Below are 17,306 nucleotides of genomic sequence, written 5' to 3'. Positions count from 1 at the left end.
AAAACTCATAAATTTCCTTTTGCTCAATCCCCTATCACCTCTACAAAACCATTGCAATATATTTTCTCAGACTTGTGGACCTCCCCTATCCTATCCATTGATAATATCAAATACTACCTTGTTTTGGTTGATCACTATACCCGATATACATGGATTTGCCCCCTCAAAACCAAGTCTCAAACCTTGCAAACCTTCAAAGCTTTCAAAACCCTGGTCAAAAATAAGTTCTGTACAAAGATAGGCACTTTGTTCTCCGACAATGGTGTCGAATTCTAACTTTGCGCTCTCTCTTAATGGAAGTTGGCATATCTCACCTTACATCCCCACCACACACCCCCGTACACAACGGAATTGCCGAACGGAAACATCGGCACATCATCGAAACTCGTCTTACCCTTCTCACTCATTTCGAAATGCCGAAGAAATACTGGCCCTTCACCCTCGCCACTGCAACATACCTCATAAACCAACTCCAAACTCCAGTCCTAAACATGGATTCTCCATACCATAAACTATTCCAAACACAACCCAAATACCTAAAGATCAGAGTATATGGATGTCTCTGTTTTCCGTGGCTACGGCCTTACAATGCGCACAAGATGGAAGATAAATCGATGCCTTGTGTGTTCCTTGGATACTCTCGATCGCAGAGTGTGTATCTATGCTTAAACAAAAGCTCATGCCGTATTTACGTCTCGCGACATGTTACTTTCGACGAGACAAACTTTCCCTTCAAAACTAAAACACGTTCTCCCACTCCAACCAGCCAAGAAACAAAACCATCACACTTACAATCACCACCACTAACCCTCATTCCCATCCACAAAACACTAATAACTCAGCCGCCGTTCGTACAACCAACAGGCACCACGAGCTTGACTCCTCTCCTGCAGGTGCATGAAATTTCAACTGCAACTGAAAGCACGACAGCTCCAACGGATGTTCTGCCAGAGACTACTCCGACTCCACAGGCTGTGCTTCCACAGCAAAAACAGTTGTCAACTACATCTCAGCAGCTTCCGTCTTCAGCTACAACGAAACCGGCTGTAGCTGTCTCAGCTCCAACTAATGCAGAAGCACCTCCGAATCAACATCCTATGGTAACTCACCGGAAAAACCAGATAAGCAAACCCAACAGCATATACAACTACATGGCAGCCATGTCTTCAATCATCCTGGCAGAACCCAATACTCTCAAACAGGCCCTGCAAGATAAACGTTGGCGTGGATCAATATCGTCTGAGATAGATGTGTTTGCGCGCAATGACACGTTCGAGCTAGTTTCGAGACTTCACAATCACAATATGATAGACTGTCGTTGGCTCTACACGAACAAATTCTTCTCGAATGGCTCACACAAATGTTGCAAATCTCGTCTTGTGGCAAATGGATATAATCAATAACAAGGACGCGACTACACAGACACATTCAGTCCGGTAATCAAATCAACAACCCTTCGATTGGTTCTGGACATTGCGGTCAGTAGCAGTTGGCCCATACAACAGCTTGATGTGAACAATGCGTTTCATCAAGGAACGCTAACGGAGGAAGTCTATATGGTGCAGCCACACGGATTTATCGACTCTGACAAGCCAGACCATGTTTGTCGCCGCAAGAAAGCAGTGTACGGTCTCAAGCAAGCTCCCCGAGCTTGGTACAATGAACTCCGTACATTCCTTCTCAGCCTTGGGTTCTACAATTCCCTCACAGACACATCACTTTTTATTCTAAGGAGGGGTACGGAGTTAACATATCTGCTTATCTATGTCGATGATATCGTCATTACAGGTAACTCAAAACCATCTATCTAGAGAATCCTACAACTTCTTGCTGAGCGGTTTTCAGGGAAAGACCCAGAGGATCTTAACTACTTCTTGGGGATTGAAGCTCATCGCACAAACTCCGGTCTCCATCTAAACCAGCGGAAGTACATACTGGATATTACACAAGTATGATATGACCAATGCTCGCCCAGTTACAACACCCATGGCGTCTTCTCCCAAACTTCATATCAAGTCCGGAACACCACTCGCTGATCCCTCAAAATATAGACAGCTCATTGGAAGTCTACAGTACCTGCAATTCACATGACCAGACATTGTCTTCTCTGTCAACAAGCTATCCCAATTCATGCATATGCCGACTGATGAACATTGGCAAGCTGCAAAAAGGATCTTGCGATATTTGGCAGGCACACCCACACATGTCATCCACTTCTCTGCGACGAACAAGTTGATACTCCATGCATACTCGGATGCAGATTGGGCTGGGGATTCCGACGACTCTGTCTCCACCAATGCTTATATCATCTATCTGGGAAAACACCGATATCTTGGATGAGTAAGAAACAGCATTGAGTCGCCAGATCATCGACTGAAGCCAAATATAGAGCTGTCGCCAACACAGCAGCCGAACTCTCTTGGATCTGCAACCTACTGACTGAACTTGGGATTCAGCTACCCTCTTCTCCTCTCGTTAATTGCGATAATGTAGGTGCGACATTTCTCTGTGCAAACCCGGTCTTCCACTCTCGCATGAAACACATTGCTATAGACTACCACTTTGTGAGAGGTCAAGTAACAAGAGGGGCTTTACGAGTCTGCCATGTTAACACGAAGGACCAACTTGCGGATGCGCTCACGAAGCCTCTATCTCGCGCAAGATTCTTGGAACTCAGAAACAAGATTGGAGTTACTGTGGACACTCCATCTTGAGGGGCGTGTTAGAGATATGAGAATCATTTGCATATATATTCTCTCTTCCTCTGTTTTAGGAAACTAATAACTGTATCTCTTGTATATAAACTCTCGTGTATCATTCTCATTATTCAATATACTAAGATACAATCTTTACAGTGGATGCAAATTTTTGACCCATTTACAGTCTCCTATTATCCTCAACGCAGTGGGGAAACTACAACTCTAACTTCAACAACCTCAATTTCAGGTGTCTCTCCACTTGGTGGCACACACTCATGTTCAACATCTCTATCTCCTTCCAACTCTTGACTTCGTCATGGTGGAGGAGATCCAACTCCGGCTTCAACATCTTCAGTTGTAGGTGCCTTTTTAATTAACATGAGAGATTTGTTTTTGATATTAAAAACATGTGTCTCATGTTCTCGAGACAGTATCGCTCGATAGTGCTACAGTGTTGCTCGACAGTGCTACAGTGTTGCCCGACAGTGCTACAGTGTTGTACCTATTCATCATTTTTAACTTTTAAAATGTGAAAATACTTATAGTTGGTTGCCTCCCACTAAGCTTGTTTTTAGCCATTAGCTTGATATCTGGAGATCAGATGTTGTATAGAAGAGAACAAAAAGTTTCTCCAACACAAATTTAAATGTCTATTTTCTTCAGCTTCATCACACTGGTCGTAAAAGCCTTCATAGACTATTCTTCTTTGTCTATCATTTCAGTAATAAAGAGTGCTTGAACCTTTGCAAATGGCTGTGAGAAGCCTCTACTACGCACTCTGTATTTTCTGGCACCATTTGAGAAGTTTGGAATCAATGAAAATTGAGGACCTCCCTTGGTCCTTTTTCTCTTCTCCTTTTTCCTCTTCTTTCTCTTCCCCCCCCTCCAGACTTTTCTAATCTCGCGGTGGTGCCTCCATCAAAAATATTTCGACACACTTCACACTCCTTGTTCTTTAATACGCCATGGGTGTTGAGACACCAAAGTGGTGTCGTTCGAAACTGCTACCGATAAGCCTCGGTGGGCATCACATTTATACCTCAAGCCTCGGCCGACATCAATTTAAACCTCAAGTCTTTCTTATGAGCTATTCCATGCAGAGGATCATCAAATACCTCAATGTCAGAACCTAAATGCACACTTCTATCAGGTGGAATAGGAAATTCATCTTCAGAAATTGTGCATGAAATCACTAACTTCAGAGGGTCATGTATTTTTTTCACTCTTTTGTGAAAACCATCAGCCTTTTCTGTGCAGATAGATTATTTCAGATGTTCGGGGAAAGCAAGGTGTGAGGCTTTGGTCTTGTCCATTCTCTCCTCAGCTGGTTCTAACTCAATCATGCAACTTGGCAGTTCGTTCAACCATGATTTTCGATCTATATAAGGTGGCACTACAAGAAAAAACGGTTTTGATAGCAGTAGAGTATAGTGTTTTTTGCCTTTCTGCTATGGTTGATATAACCATTAGTTTTAGATAGCGTTTGTATATTTGGAAACGCTACGATAGAGTGGTATATTTTGAAATGCTACGATAGAGTATGTTTAATAGCAAAACATAACTAAAACGTTATGTTTGTCTTTTTGAATCTAAACCCTAAACAAGTTTTTAAACCCTAAATTCTAAACACATACTTTAAACTCTAATATTTTAACATCAAATCTTAAGTTTAACCTCAAATATTAAACATAAACTGAAAATTATTTCTTTTTAAGAAATTAGTCTCATATCTCAATACCCCAAACCTTTAACCCTAAAACTCTATATTCAAACCTCTATTCTAAACTCTAAACTTGATATCAAAATTCTAAATAGAAACTTTTCAAACTTTTCAATCTTATCAAAATTGGGTTTGAGTATATACATTCAAACTTTAACCTAGAATCTTAAACTCAAACTCTAAACCTTATATACTCAAATCTTATATTATAATATACCTCGAACCTTCAATTTAAGACCTTTAAAATAATTTCATTTTACATCAAAACTAAATATTATATTCTAAAATATGATGATTAAAAATTTTGGACTTGGACTAATGGTTCTCTACGAACCACGCGATCTTCGTCTGCATCTCGAATGTCTTCTTTTGGATCCTAAAGTTATGATCCACTAACCTGTTTTCTGATTGGTCAATGTGGGGTGACAAAGATCTTTACTTTCAGCCTTTGATTTATGTTCATCCAACGGCCACAGTTAATTAATCATTTTTTTTCTAATTTATTTCTCTGTCTCAGATTTTCTTCTTTCCTTTCAATTTTGTTCTTCTTTCCTTACGCCATCACCATCTTCATCTTCTTCATTTCAGTGTCTCCTCGCATCTCTCTTTCTTATTCTCTAAACCACCACCACCACATCTCTTCTTAGTCTTACTCTTCTTCATATGGCGGTTGACTCCGAGGAAGGACGAATGAGAAGAGAAGATAACATGGTCGAGATCTGGAAATCCAAGAGTAAGAGAGCTTTTGCTCAAGAAGCGGCGTGAAGGTCTTCAATCCACACAGAAACTTCAATACGTTTCTTCTCCATTGCTTCTGATTCATCCATCGAGAATAAGGTAAAAATCAATATAGATCTGAAACCGATTTATAGGGTTTATAACTGATTAAATTGCTTTAATTTTTGATTAGTTGGAGAGCTTGCTGTCTATAGTTGGTGGAGTATGGTCTGAGAATAGAACCTTGAAGATTGAGACAAAGGTGTGGCGGAGAGGATAAATAAGCCGGAGACAAATTTGACGGTTGTGTATGTGACGATCTTAACAGTGGTGAGCCGAAGACGAGCTCAACGACAGTGAGTGGGAAGAGTCGTGGTGATTCCGTCGCCGTCTCCGGCGTGGAAGGAAAGAAGAAAGAGACACGAGGACTTGGTCTTCACAGCAAATGGTGGTTGACGGCGGCGGAGTTAAGAAGCTTGAAGGCGGCATGGTTTTGTTATTAGGTTTAGTTAGCAAATAGGTTTAGGTTTAAGCTTTGTTTACTTTTGGTTTATTTTTTTACATGTAAACCAGTTTTAGTTTATTAATAATTCAATTAAAAAATTAAAAAATATCTTTTTATATTTTCCAATAGTGTAATAATAACAAAAAAAATACACTATTAAAGAATATTTAATTGCATACAAACAAACCCTATAGTATATGACAATAAGATAACAGCGCGAAAAACCGTTATCTAATGTGTCTGAGCTACTATGACGGGCGATGATACAACACTTCAAAAACCGCTATGGTATTTATAGATAGCGTTATTCGTCTGCTAAGAAAAGCTTTTTTTTCTTGTAGTGTGGGTACCGATTGATGCTAGCCTTTAGTGAAGTATCCAGATCTTTTCCCATATGGTGCCGATCGACATCAATCTTCAATTTCGAGTCATGGCCCAAATTTTGAAGTTGTTCTTCATCCTTTATCTCCAAGAAATCATTCATAGTGATTTCTCTATTCAAATCTAAATTTTCAGACTTCATATTCTAGCTCCAAGAAATCTTCCAAGGTGATTTCTTTATTCAAATCTAGGGCAAGATAACAGCTTGATCTATGGGTGCTTTTAAGGAGTGTCGACTGACATGGAAAGATTGTATTGATCGACACTGAGATTGGATCAACAGTACCAGCTTCATCCGCTCCCTCAGTTCTCCAAATCCATGATGTTCATTTCCTTTTTCCATAATAAGGTCGACAATCTGTCTTTGGTTCATATCTTGCTTCTGCATAACATCATTTGTCTGTTGAACCTGAATATCTGGCTTTTTGAAATGAGTGTTCAAAATTTCAAATTCTCCAATGACATTGATTGCAATGAACAACTTTTTTGCCCTCGCGACCTTTAAACATAATCTGAGCACAAAAAACATACATTTTTATCTGAAAAGACTATTCTATTACTTAAACTATAAATGGTTTGTATTTTAAAATTTCTAATAGAGATAACAATATGTAAAAAGAAAGCTAATCTCCGATTTTCTTATCACACACATAGCACAGTTCCAACTATAAACAGTTACGAATGTATTACTTCAGAAATATAATTAAATAACTAAGTAAAAGACTAATAGTAATTATTTGAAAATATATTTGACAATTTAGTTGATAGATATTTAGAAGATTTTCAAAAGACTAATAATAATTATTTGAAAATATATTTGACAATTTAGTTGATAGATATTTAGAAGATTTTTAGATCGTATATGCTGAAATTTAGTTGAAAACATATATGTTTTCAGTAGAGACAAATATAAAATCATTAAAATTGTGGTAAGCCATGAAATTATCTAAAATTTATCTCCTGTTTATAAAATAGTTATAAAAATCCATTTTTGTGGTAAATAAAGTTTTTGTTGTTGTGATGATGGAAAGAAAATTGTAAGCGTCGTTTTTTTTGTTGTGCAGAACCGAACTCTTCGCAAGTTAACTTGCGAGTTTGATGGGGCTTACAAGTTGAGATAACTTTATTGGATATAAAATCAAGAAATCAAAATCGGTAACTATATCGAGAATTGAAAACCATAACCATCCCCAATTTATTTCTCCCCAAATCCATGAAACAATAACAGAATAATATTTCAACTGAATTAAATGGAAGGATAAAAAAAACTACGCTAAAAGATAAACAAAAGAAGAAATCATCATGACGATTAGGAAGAGTTTTGATACGGACATATTTTCCATTCCAGATTTAGATGGCGAAGGAGCAAACATAGCAGGTGACGGAGCAGCAAGTGTCGGTGGTGATTGTATAATTGTTGGTGATGAACCGGGTTTAGCCGCAGATGAATGGCTACATGCAGGTGAAGGAACAGACGGTGATGTTGTGGATATTGAGGGGGATGAACCGGAAGATGGTGTAGTTGTCGGTGGTTTCGAAGGAGATACTGCATATATACCATTAATAGAATATCTTTTCAACAATTTAAATTTAATCATTAATAAAATAACAATATATCTTATTCCAGAAGTGCAGTTTACTAGTGAAAAACTTGTTCGTCGTGATAGTTGAGAATCATTCAATTTTTTTTTTAAGCGAACCATAATCATTAGAGAAAGAAAGAAAAAATAAGATACCACAATGAGGATCGATGGGGATGTTACAAGTAGAAGGCATTGCAAGAGCTCTATTGTTAATCAAATCAAACCCCATTGCACGACTACTCTCCAACGCAACGCATAGACAGCTAGAGTTATATTCAAGAACAATTTTAACCCCTTCGCAGCATGTTTTAGTAGGACTAAGATCAGTTGATCCAACTGTCAAAAAGGAAAGACAATCAAACATGCCGTAAACTACTGTGGAACAATCATTGTTTGATGGTTCAGATGGAGAGGACACAGGTGACTCTGACGGCGACATGAATGCAGCGGCATCGCATGTGGATAGAAGTAGTAATACATTAGATAGAACAAGTAATTGCTTCATTTTTTTTGTTCTTCTCTTTTGTTTTAAGTTTGATTTGTTTTCTTTAACCTTTTTACTTGGAGATCAACAACTTCTACGTCTATATATAAGTTTACGAAAGAATATAATTATTAGGTGTAGCATATTCTCTTTTCGAATTTAAAATAATTATTGTTATTTAAAATTTTGTTTTTATATTAAATAATTTAAGAATATTACTAGAATTTGACTTGTTTGTGCCGTTATTTTTTCCATTCTTATATTTGTTTGACTTGGGTTTATAATAATTATTTTAATATATTGTTCACATTTTGGTTTTATATGTCGTGTATTATTTTGTTCATGTATTTTGTATTAATATATACTAGTTTATGTTTTTAGTTTTTACTTTTATTTTTTTATTGACAAAATCACGTTCTATTACTCATACTTGAGATGGTTCAAGTAACTAGGCAGAAATTAAATAAACAACAAAACATATGTTCCTATGAAAGGATCTTAGCTAAATGATATGTAGTTTCATTCTGCTCCCTATGGATATATGTGATTTTGAAATCTTGAAACATGCTCTTGAGGTCTTTAATTTCCTTCGACTCCATTGAGAAGCTCGGCCATGACTCAGGATCCCCTACCATTGTTATTAGCTCTTTGCAATCCGTACCAAAGTGTTGCCACATCGAACGATGCAACATGTTCTCCATAGCTCATTAAAGCGCTCTAACTCCATATGCAATGGAGATTTTCTTCGTCTTATATTTCTTGTACCCATGAGTTCTGTCCGAACATCACAATGAATCAATGTCCATCCACATTCACTGTATAGAGAAGTAGAGGTCCAAGAACCATCTACCAAGCAAATACTCTCCAAACGTAAGACTTGAAGCGGTATCACATACTCAAGATGTAAATATGTAGTTAGCATTAGCCAAAAACCATTCTTGATATTCTCCTTCAACATATCTCATCAACTCCAGTGGGTCTCTATGGATTCCTCTAAATAACTTATCATTCTTTGCTTTCCAGAGATACCAAATTATCCATGGATCTCTATCTACTTTCGGATCCTCGATACTATTCTTTGACCAGAAAAGATAATCCATATTAGTATATATGCTGGAAACAAGAAAGTATCAAATGAGACAGAGTTGCTGCTAGAACCCATGCTTGAAGTGCCAATGAGTATTCAAATGTCACGTGAGTTACAGACTCATATGGTTCCCCACATCGTGGACAAATATTATCACATCGCATATGACGACTTGTTAAATTCCTCGTGACAACAATGTGACCGTGATTAATTTCCTTATAAGATGACGTATTTTCTAAGGAGCATTTACCTTCCATGGAAAGACATGTAGTTTTGTAATCCTTGTCTCCGTATAAGAAACATCATCCTGCTCCATTAGTATGTGTCTAGCAACCAATACCCTAATTTAACAATGTACAGTCCACTCTTGGTAAAGCTTCAACAAAAAGAACTAGTTTTAACGATCGGCTTATGGCCAAAATCATAATCACGGAAATATCCTCTGGTGTGATAACAATCTTCTCTGCTGCAACATCACCTTTGGATAATTCATCGACTGACGCATTCACTGCAGCCAAAGCTTCAAGCGACATTAAGATCTTATTAGACCTAAACTGGTCGGGGGGGGGCAGATCTCTAGGATGATTTCAATGACTTTCTTATTATTGATCTCCTCATCCACATGAATTTCATCCTGCTCAAGCTTATAACCCCCGAACCATTTTAAACATCAGTCGGCCAGTCAGGCAATGATCTCACTCAAATTACCCTAAGGAGTGAATTACTCTCTCAAATAAGAAGTTCAGTTGTAGTACTTAGGGATCAAATTCACATGGAGCTAGGGAACCTAATAAATCTAATCAGAGTGATTAAGCTAGGTTGATTATGATTAAATGTAAATAGCAGGTTTGTGAGCAAGGCAGTTGCTCAATTAATTTGATTGAGTTTTTGGTGCTTTACATGAAATAGCTAGACTTAGGGTTTCTATTCAGGTAATCAGGATTATAATCCTATAGATGCCTAATAAGTTGTATACATGATATTATACAGCTCAAACACTTATAAACAAACCGATCGGCGTTCGCTTTCTAGGTTTGTCTATTGACCAGATATAAGTGTTGATCGATGATTCTTGAGGAATATCGATTGCTACACTTGTTGTACCGTCGATCGATTATTCTATAGGAATATCTATCGACGCGTTCTTAGTCAAGCTTTACGCGCGGGTTGAATATGCTCACTAGGCTTCCTAGATCAGCTCTCGCCATACTCTAGCAATCCTAGCTCAATTAGGATGGATTCAGGGTGAGATGCAAGTGATGACTTGAGTCTACAACTCCTAGATCAAGGTTCTAGCTAGCTAAACTAGAAACAAGCATTAATGACAATCCTAATGATGAATATCACAACTTAGCAATCTATAGTTGGGGCTAATCCCTCATAACCTATTTAAACCCAAAATCTAACAATAGAACTACTCAGACATGGCTAAGCAATTCGTAACATCAATTAGGTATAAAAATTGCATAGATAAATAGATAGATATTAATGGAGTTCCAATCACAAATCTCTTTGGATCTTCTCTCCAACTCTACCAAATCCTAGAAAACCTTTGCTGTGAAAATAAGAAAACAGGAAAGCACAATTTGCCTCTAACATATTGGCAAGCTATATATATTAGGTTAAAACTCGTCAGGGGTAATCTTGTAAATTGGTGAAGTCTTGGGCTCTAAGTCGATTGGAACCAGACGTGCTTCTGCGCGCTTTGCTGTCGATCAATGTCACAGGATGTACATCGATCAATTATTTCTTCTAAATGTTAAACGCTAGTCTTGCTCGATGGTCAGTGATAGACTATGGATTTGACCCATTTTCATCCATAGTTTATATGTGTTTTTACTATTAATTATTATATTATAGAGTCTATTTATTATATTTATAAGATCAGGAGTGATTTGGAGATAAGTGATGATTTTGAGCATTTTGGAGATATTTGGAGCAAGCACCCGAGATGACCATCAAGCTCGACCATCGGTCGATATTGGAGAGGAATAATTGATCGATGTTCATTTCTTGACATCGATCGACAGCGAAGCGCGCAGAAAGCTCGTTTGGTCACAACCGACTTGAAGCCCAAGTCATCACCATTTTACAAGATTACCCCTGACTATATAAGCTATGCCACCATGTTATATAAGCTTTGCCACCATGTTAGTGGAAAAGTGTGCTTTCTGGTTTTATTATAAAGCGAGAGCTTCATTCTCATCCTGAAAACATTCTAACTAAGCTAAGTTTCTTGCTATGAGCAAGGCGAGAGCTGATCTAGTGAGCTTAGTAAGGTACCATTCAACCCGCGCATAAAGCTTAACTAGAAGCGCGTCGATCGATATCATTATTGAATAATCGATCGACAGAGCAAAAGTTGTATCGATCGATATCCCTATAGGATTATCGATCAACACTTTCTAGTGATCGACATACGAGAGTTGAGATCACTAGATCTAGTTAATAGACAAGTCAAAACATGCGAGAGCTGATTGACTTGTTGATCAAGTAGTTGCGCTTTACATTATCATGCACGCAACTCATTAGGCATCTGTAGGATTATAATCCCAAGTACCCTGAATAAAAACCCTAAGTCTAACTATTTCCTTTTAAGCACCAAAACCTCAACCAATCTATTGAACAAACACTTGTTCAATATAAAACTGCAATTTACATTTTGATCTCTAAAATTATCTTGCTTAACAAATCATATTAGATTTCTTAGGTTCCTTAGCTCCCTGTGAATTCGATTCCTAAGTACTACAATTCGACCTCTTATTTGAGAGAGTATAAATTACTCCTTAGGGTAATTTGAGTGATATCAGTCAGCTCGGATGCTCTCTCCAATTATCTCCAAAATGCTTCAAAATCATCACTTTCTTCCAAATCACTCTTGATCCTATAAATATACTAAATAGACTCTAGAATATAGTAAATAGTTATTAAAACAATTATAAATCATGGCTAAAAGTGGGTAAAATCCATGGCCTATCAAATCCCCCATACTTATCCTTTTGCTTGACCTCAAGCAAAACATACATCTAGTCTCTCTGAAAGAGGTTTGAAAACAGCAGGGACTTACAGATTTAAAACTCATAATCATCACCTTAAAAAATCCTAGTCTTAGAAGCACACTATACCATATCCTAGTCTCGCAACCAAATTCACCTAGTCAACAACTTAGTAAATCATGTTTGACAAACCCCTCTACCAACATTAATTCTTGCATAAATAAAAGTGTAGGCTTTACTTTGGGGGTATCAATCACATAATGCAAGGATGCTCAAACAAGTATCTGGACCTGCAGGTAAATAAAAGTGTCTTTCCTCTCTCTCTACTAATTTTTCTCTGAGTCAAAGTCTGCTTATATTGCAAGATCTTTGACGAAGATTGGACAGGCTTCCATGAATCAAGCTTTAATGGTTTTAGTCACCAAATCGTGTTCACTTCTTTTTGACCTATATCCTAGGATTATATGTGAATCAAGCCTTAATGGTTGTAGTCACCAAATCCTGTTATAATCCTTTACCTATAGAATTCTTATGAATCAAGCCTTAATGGTTGTAGCCACCAAATCAGGTTCGAATTCTTTTCCTAAGTTATTATCTATAACTATATATATAATTTTTTTAAAATATATCTATATTACGTAATAGAGAGAGAGAGAGAGGGTGATAAGTCTACACAAGGCTTTACCTTTCAGACTTGTTTGAAGAATCCGATCCCATGTATACCAAGTCCCAAGACAAACAAAGTTGAGGTCAGTTAAGTTGGAGGTCAGCTTTGGTTCCTTCAAACATTCTCAGCTAGTGTAAAATAGTTGACAGGTGGATCCACTTTGGTATCTTTAGTACTATCTGCAACTAGTAAGTCTAGAATGGTGTGGTTAGATAAAAAAGCAAAATCAATAAGTTCATTGTCCCCTTCTTGACTCAATAAAAACTTATTTTTGAAAGCATTTTAATAAGACTCATGAAATAAACTAATATCAGTAAATCTCCCCCCAGAATTAAACTACACTGTCTCCAGTGTAAATTCAGTCGGAGTTGTGGTGATAACTAAAGCAAAAGGAATCAATGTAACAAGTTAGAACGATATACCAGATCGGAATATATGTCGATCGATGTAAAGATGTTGTTAAGTGATGTTATGTCGATTGATATCAGCAGTGTTTCATCGGTCGATACTCTTAGCGATCGTCTACTCGGATCTTTTTTTATGACCTAATAGTGGGTTGCCTCCCACTCAACGCTTTATTATAGTCATTTAGCTTGCCTTTGGAGGTGATTTGTCTAATAATGTGGAAAGCTGGTACTTGCTGGAAAGAAAGTTTCCATCTCTTCTCTTCTCTTGTTGAACCATGTACCAGTGAAGTCTCTCATTGCCTTGTCTCCTCTGCGCCATTTGTCTTTCATTGTTGCAGTTGCATTCTCTATCTTCTGCAATCTGTCTCCAAGACATTCAATGTGTCACCTGAGATCTCCTCTCCATGGTTGTTTATATCAGACATATCTGATATCACCTTTGGTACTAGCCCTCCTCGGTTTGTTGGTGTAGGTTCGTCGATCGATGTCTTTTTGTGACTGTCGGTCGCTATGATGATGCGTTTGTCGATCGATCTCCATGCCTCTGGTCGATGAGCGATGTATCTCTGAATCTCTACTATCTCCCCCTGCATTGCTTCTGTCTGAGAAGTCAAGGAACTGATGGTGATGTCCCATGGGAAATAGATGTCATCACATCTCTTATCAAGCCTCTCTTCTACAGCTCCCAGAGTTCTTTAGATTTCTTCTACAATCTGATCAATCTCTGCTCTGGTGTAAGAATCTGGTTGAGACTTCATCAGATTTGATGGTGACGGGTCATCGTCAGTCGACGTTGGAATGTCCCTATCGATTGATGTGGGAAGGTTTATGTCGATCGATGCTGGTGTAGTTGCTTTGGCTGCACGCTGTGTTTGTATTATAGCTATGTCTTGCCTCATCTCCTCCATGCATGTAGTAAATCAACTGATGCTATCATTCAGTGGGTAGTAGACACCATCAAGCTTCATCTTGAAGTCATCTTCATTCATTTCTTGGCCTCCACAAATTCCATAAAGCATCTCATTTATCTCATCCTTTGTGTAGATTAATGGTACTAGCTTGGTCTGTGTGAATGACCTAGCATGTTCTGGAAGACATAGGTAGCGGTGCTCTTCCATTGAAGCTCTTTCCAGAAGATTTCTGATATCATCTTTGGATACACGGATGATGTGTCCATCTACATCTCGGGCATGTCCATGAAAATCTATGTAAACTCCATACTCATCCTTCTCCTCCCAATGGAATCTCCTAGTTCCATCACGGTCATAGGCTCTTTTTCCAACCTCTGGAAGTCTGCCGATCGATGTTGGGTCTCCAATGTCGATCGACGGTCGAGTATGCTGTCGATACTTTGGCGTGAAACAATCATCTACTCCACCAGCTATTTTGTAGAAATCGTTAGCAACTCTTTGCTGGTGCTCTAGAATGAAGAGATTTTCTGCTCCATTAGCCATCTGAAGAATGTCTGCAATGTCCTCTCTGGATACTTGCAGTGCGTGCGTGATATCACTCAAATTACCCTAAGGAGTGAATTACTCTCTCAAATAAGAGGTTCGGATGTAGTACTTAGGGATCGAATCCACAGAGACTCTAGGACTACACCATAGATTATGGTCTTGAAATAAATCTAGATTAATTGGTTTATAAGTTTTAAACCAGTAAATGGATATGTTAGCAAGTTTATTACTCGATTGATTTGTTTTGAGGTTGTTAACAGTTGAGAGAATAGCTAGATTCAGTTATATTCTCAGGTATGACAAGTAAAACTTAAATTGGGCTTTTAGGGGTTTATTGATATTAATTGTTCTTGAATTCAAACTAAGATATAATCAATCTGATTATCTAATCTGGACCTCGGATTTTAACTCTCGTATGTCAATCATGAGAAAGTGTCGATCGATAATACGTTACGAATATCTATCAATACACCTTTCAAAATATCGATCGACGGGGCTATCGCTGCGTCGATCGATACTTCTTCCAGAAAGCTTTACAAACAGGTTTGATATATATTCTCTAACTCACTAGATCAACTCTTGTCTGTGTCTAGTCAGTTAGATCATACTAGTTTATTTTCAGGTATTGAGTCAAGCAATGGCTTGATCTCAATTAATCCTAAGATTTAAGTTTAAATGGTGATCAATCCTAAACTTAGCTTTAAGCACAACTAGATGAAGAACTATATTTTTAAACACCCTAACAATTGTTTGTGTCAGTAATACATTTATCAACCTATTGATAAACCTAAATCTAACAGTAAGGACTACACAGACATATTCATGAAACACATAGTTATGATGGTCTGAATTATACTTAAATAAAATACACAATAAAAGTAAGCAACAGAATAAGTGAAAGCAAGGGAGTTCAAGATCTTCTCTGTTTTGCAGTATTGATCTATCTCTCCAATCCTAAGCTATCTCGTATCAATGGTGGCTTCTTGCTTCCTCCAAGTTAGGTCTAAAAAGGTCTCCAGACAAGTCTGCCTCTAAAATGGTACAAAACCCTAATAAATAGCCTAACAGGCGGCCAGGGACTTAAGATGTAATTATTGAAAATTTTGTGAAACTTGAAGTCTTCTAATTTGTCATTAACTCTCGGGTGGCTTCGCTGTTGATCGATGAGAAGAGCTCAACATCGATCGATATTTGTTGGTAACCGTCGACCATCTCCTATTTCCAGCAAAGCTCAAAAGATCTCCAAATAGCTCCAAATACATCATTTTCTTCCAGTTAGTACTTGAACCTGTAATTACTCTAAATAGACTCTATATAATAGTAAATATATCTTAAAACACTTATAAACCATTGCTAATAATGGGAAAAATCCATGGTCTATCAACTCCCCCAGACTTACTCTTTTGCTTGTACTCAAGCAAAACATACTAGCAGTCTCTCTGAAAGAGGTTTGAAAACAGCAGGGAATCACACAAATTTAAACTTAGAATCATCACCTCTACAATATTGCAATCCACATCTAACAATTCCTAATCACAAAAGCACATTATACCATATCCTAGCTTAGCAACCAAATTCACCGAGCTATCAACTGAGCAAATCTTGTCTGACATTCCCCTCTACCAACCTCATTTCTTAGCATAAATAAAGGAGCAGACTTCACCTTGGGAGTATCGATCACAGGATGCAAGGATTTTCAAACAAGTATCTGACCCTGCAGGTAAACATTAGTTCATATCCTTTCTCTCTACTAATTTTCTCTCTTAGTCAAACTCTGCTTACATTTGCAAGATCATGGACCAAGATTGGACAGGCTTCCATGAATCAAGACTTAATGGCGGTTGCCACCAAATGCTGTTCACTTCTTTTTGACCTATATCCTAGGATTATTTGTGAAGCAAGCCTTAATGGTTGTAGCCACTAAGTCCTGTTCTAATCCCTTACCTATAGAATTCTTATGAAGCAAGCCTTAATGGTTGTAGCCACCAAGTCCTGTTCGAATCTCTTCCTAATAAATCTCTAATAGATATGTATATATATATATATACATATATAATTTTTTTTTAATTTAAATTTCGAAAATAGAGAGAGAGGCTGATAAATCTATCTACACAAGGCTTTTCCTTCCAGACTTGTTTGAAGAATCTGATCCCGTGTATACCAAGCCCCAAGACAAGCAGTTGTGTCAAGTTTTAGTGTTGGAGGTCAGCTTTTGTTCCTTCAAACAATCTCAGCAAGTGTAACATAGTTGACAGTTTGATCCACTTTAGTATCTTTAGTACTATCTGCAATCAGTAAGTCTAGAATAGTGCTAAAGAGTGGTTAGATAACAAACAAAAATCTAATAAGTTCATAATCCCCTTCTTGACTCAATAAAAACTTTATGTTTTCAAAATATGATTTAAAAATTCATGAATAAACTAATGTTAGTGAGTACCTCCCCCAGACTTAAATTTCACTGTCCCCAGTGATATTCAGTCTAATTAAAATTGGTTGGTTAGAGAATGAATAATAAGTACTAACTTAGATGTTAGACAAGAGAAAAGAATTTTTGTACCCCTCTGTCTCGAGTGTCGATCGATATACAAAACGCTCCATCGATC

General features: G+C 37.5%; 1 protein-coding gene across 1 annotated transcript; it reads right to left on the bottom strand.

Moving 5' to 3' along the window:
• Positions 1 to 7,162: 7,162 nt before the first annotated feature.
• LOC106299486 (non-specific lipid-transfer protein-like protein At2g13820) lies at positions 7,163 to 8,147 on the bottom strand. Its single transcript, XM_013735571.1, has 2 exons — positions 7,759 to 8,147; positions 7,163 to 7,568 (listed from the first exon to the last, which is right to left on the bottom strand). The coding sequence occupies exons 1-2, from the start codon at positions 8,108 to 8,110 to the stop codon at positions 7,291 to 7,293; spliced, it is 630 nt and encodes a 209-aa protein (XP_013591025.1). The 5' UTR covers positions 8,111 to 8,147; the 3' UTR covers positions 7,163 to 7,290.
• Between the last annotated feature and the right edge of the window lie 9,159 nt (positions 8,148 to 17,306).

The sequence above is a fragment of the Brassica oleracea genome, chromosome C6, assembly GCF_000695525.1.
Source record: "Brassica oleracea var. oleracea cultivar TO1000 chromosome C6, BOL, whole genome shotgun sequence".
Lineage (NCBI taxonomy): Eukaryota > Viridiplantae > Streptophyta > Magnoliopsida > Brassicales > Brassicaceae > Brassica > Brassica oleracea.
This window is presented reverse-complemented; position numbering and strand designations above follow the sequence as displayed.

Bases quoted from the DNA above. Each gene is read 5' to 3' on its own strand.
- LOC106299486 (XM_013735571.1), bottom strand. From the start codon at position 8,110: ATGAAGCAATTACTTGTTCTATCTAATGTATTACTACTTCTATCCACA. The intron at 7,569-7,758 runs GTATCTTATTTT...GTATATATGCAG, and splicing joins CCCCATCGATCCTCATTGTG to TATCTCCTTCGAAACCACCG.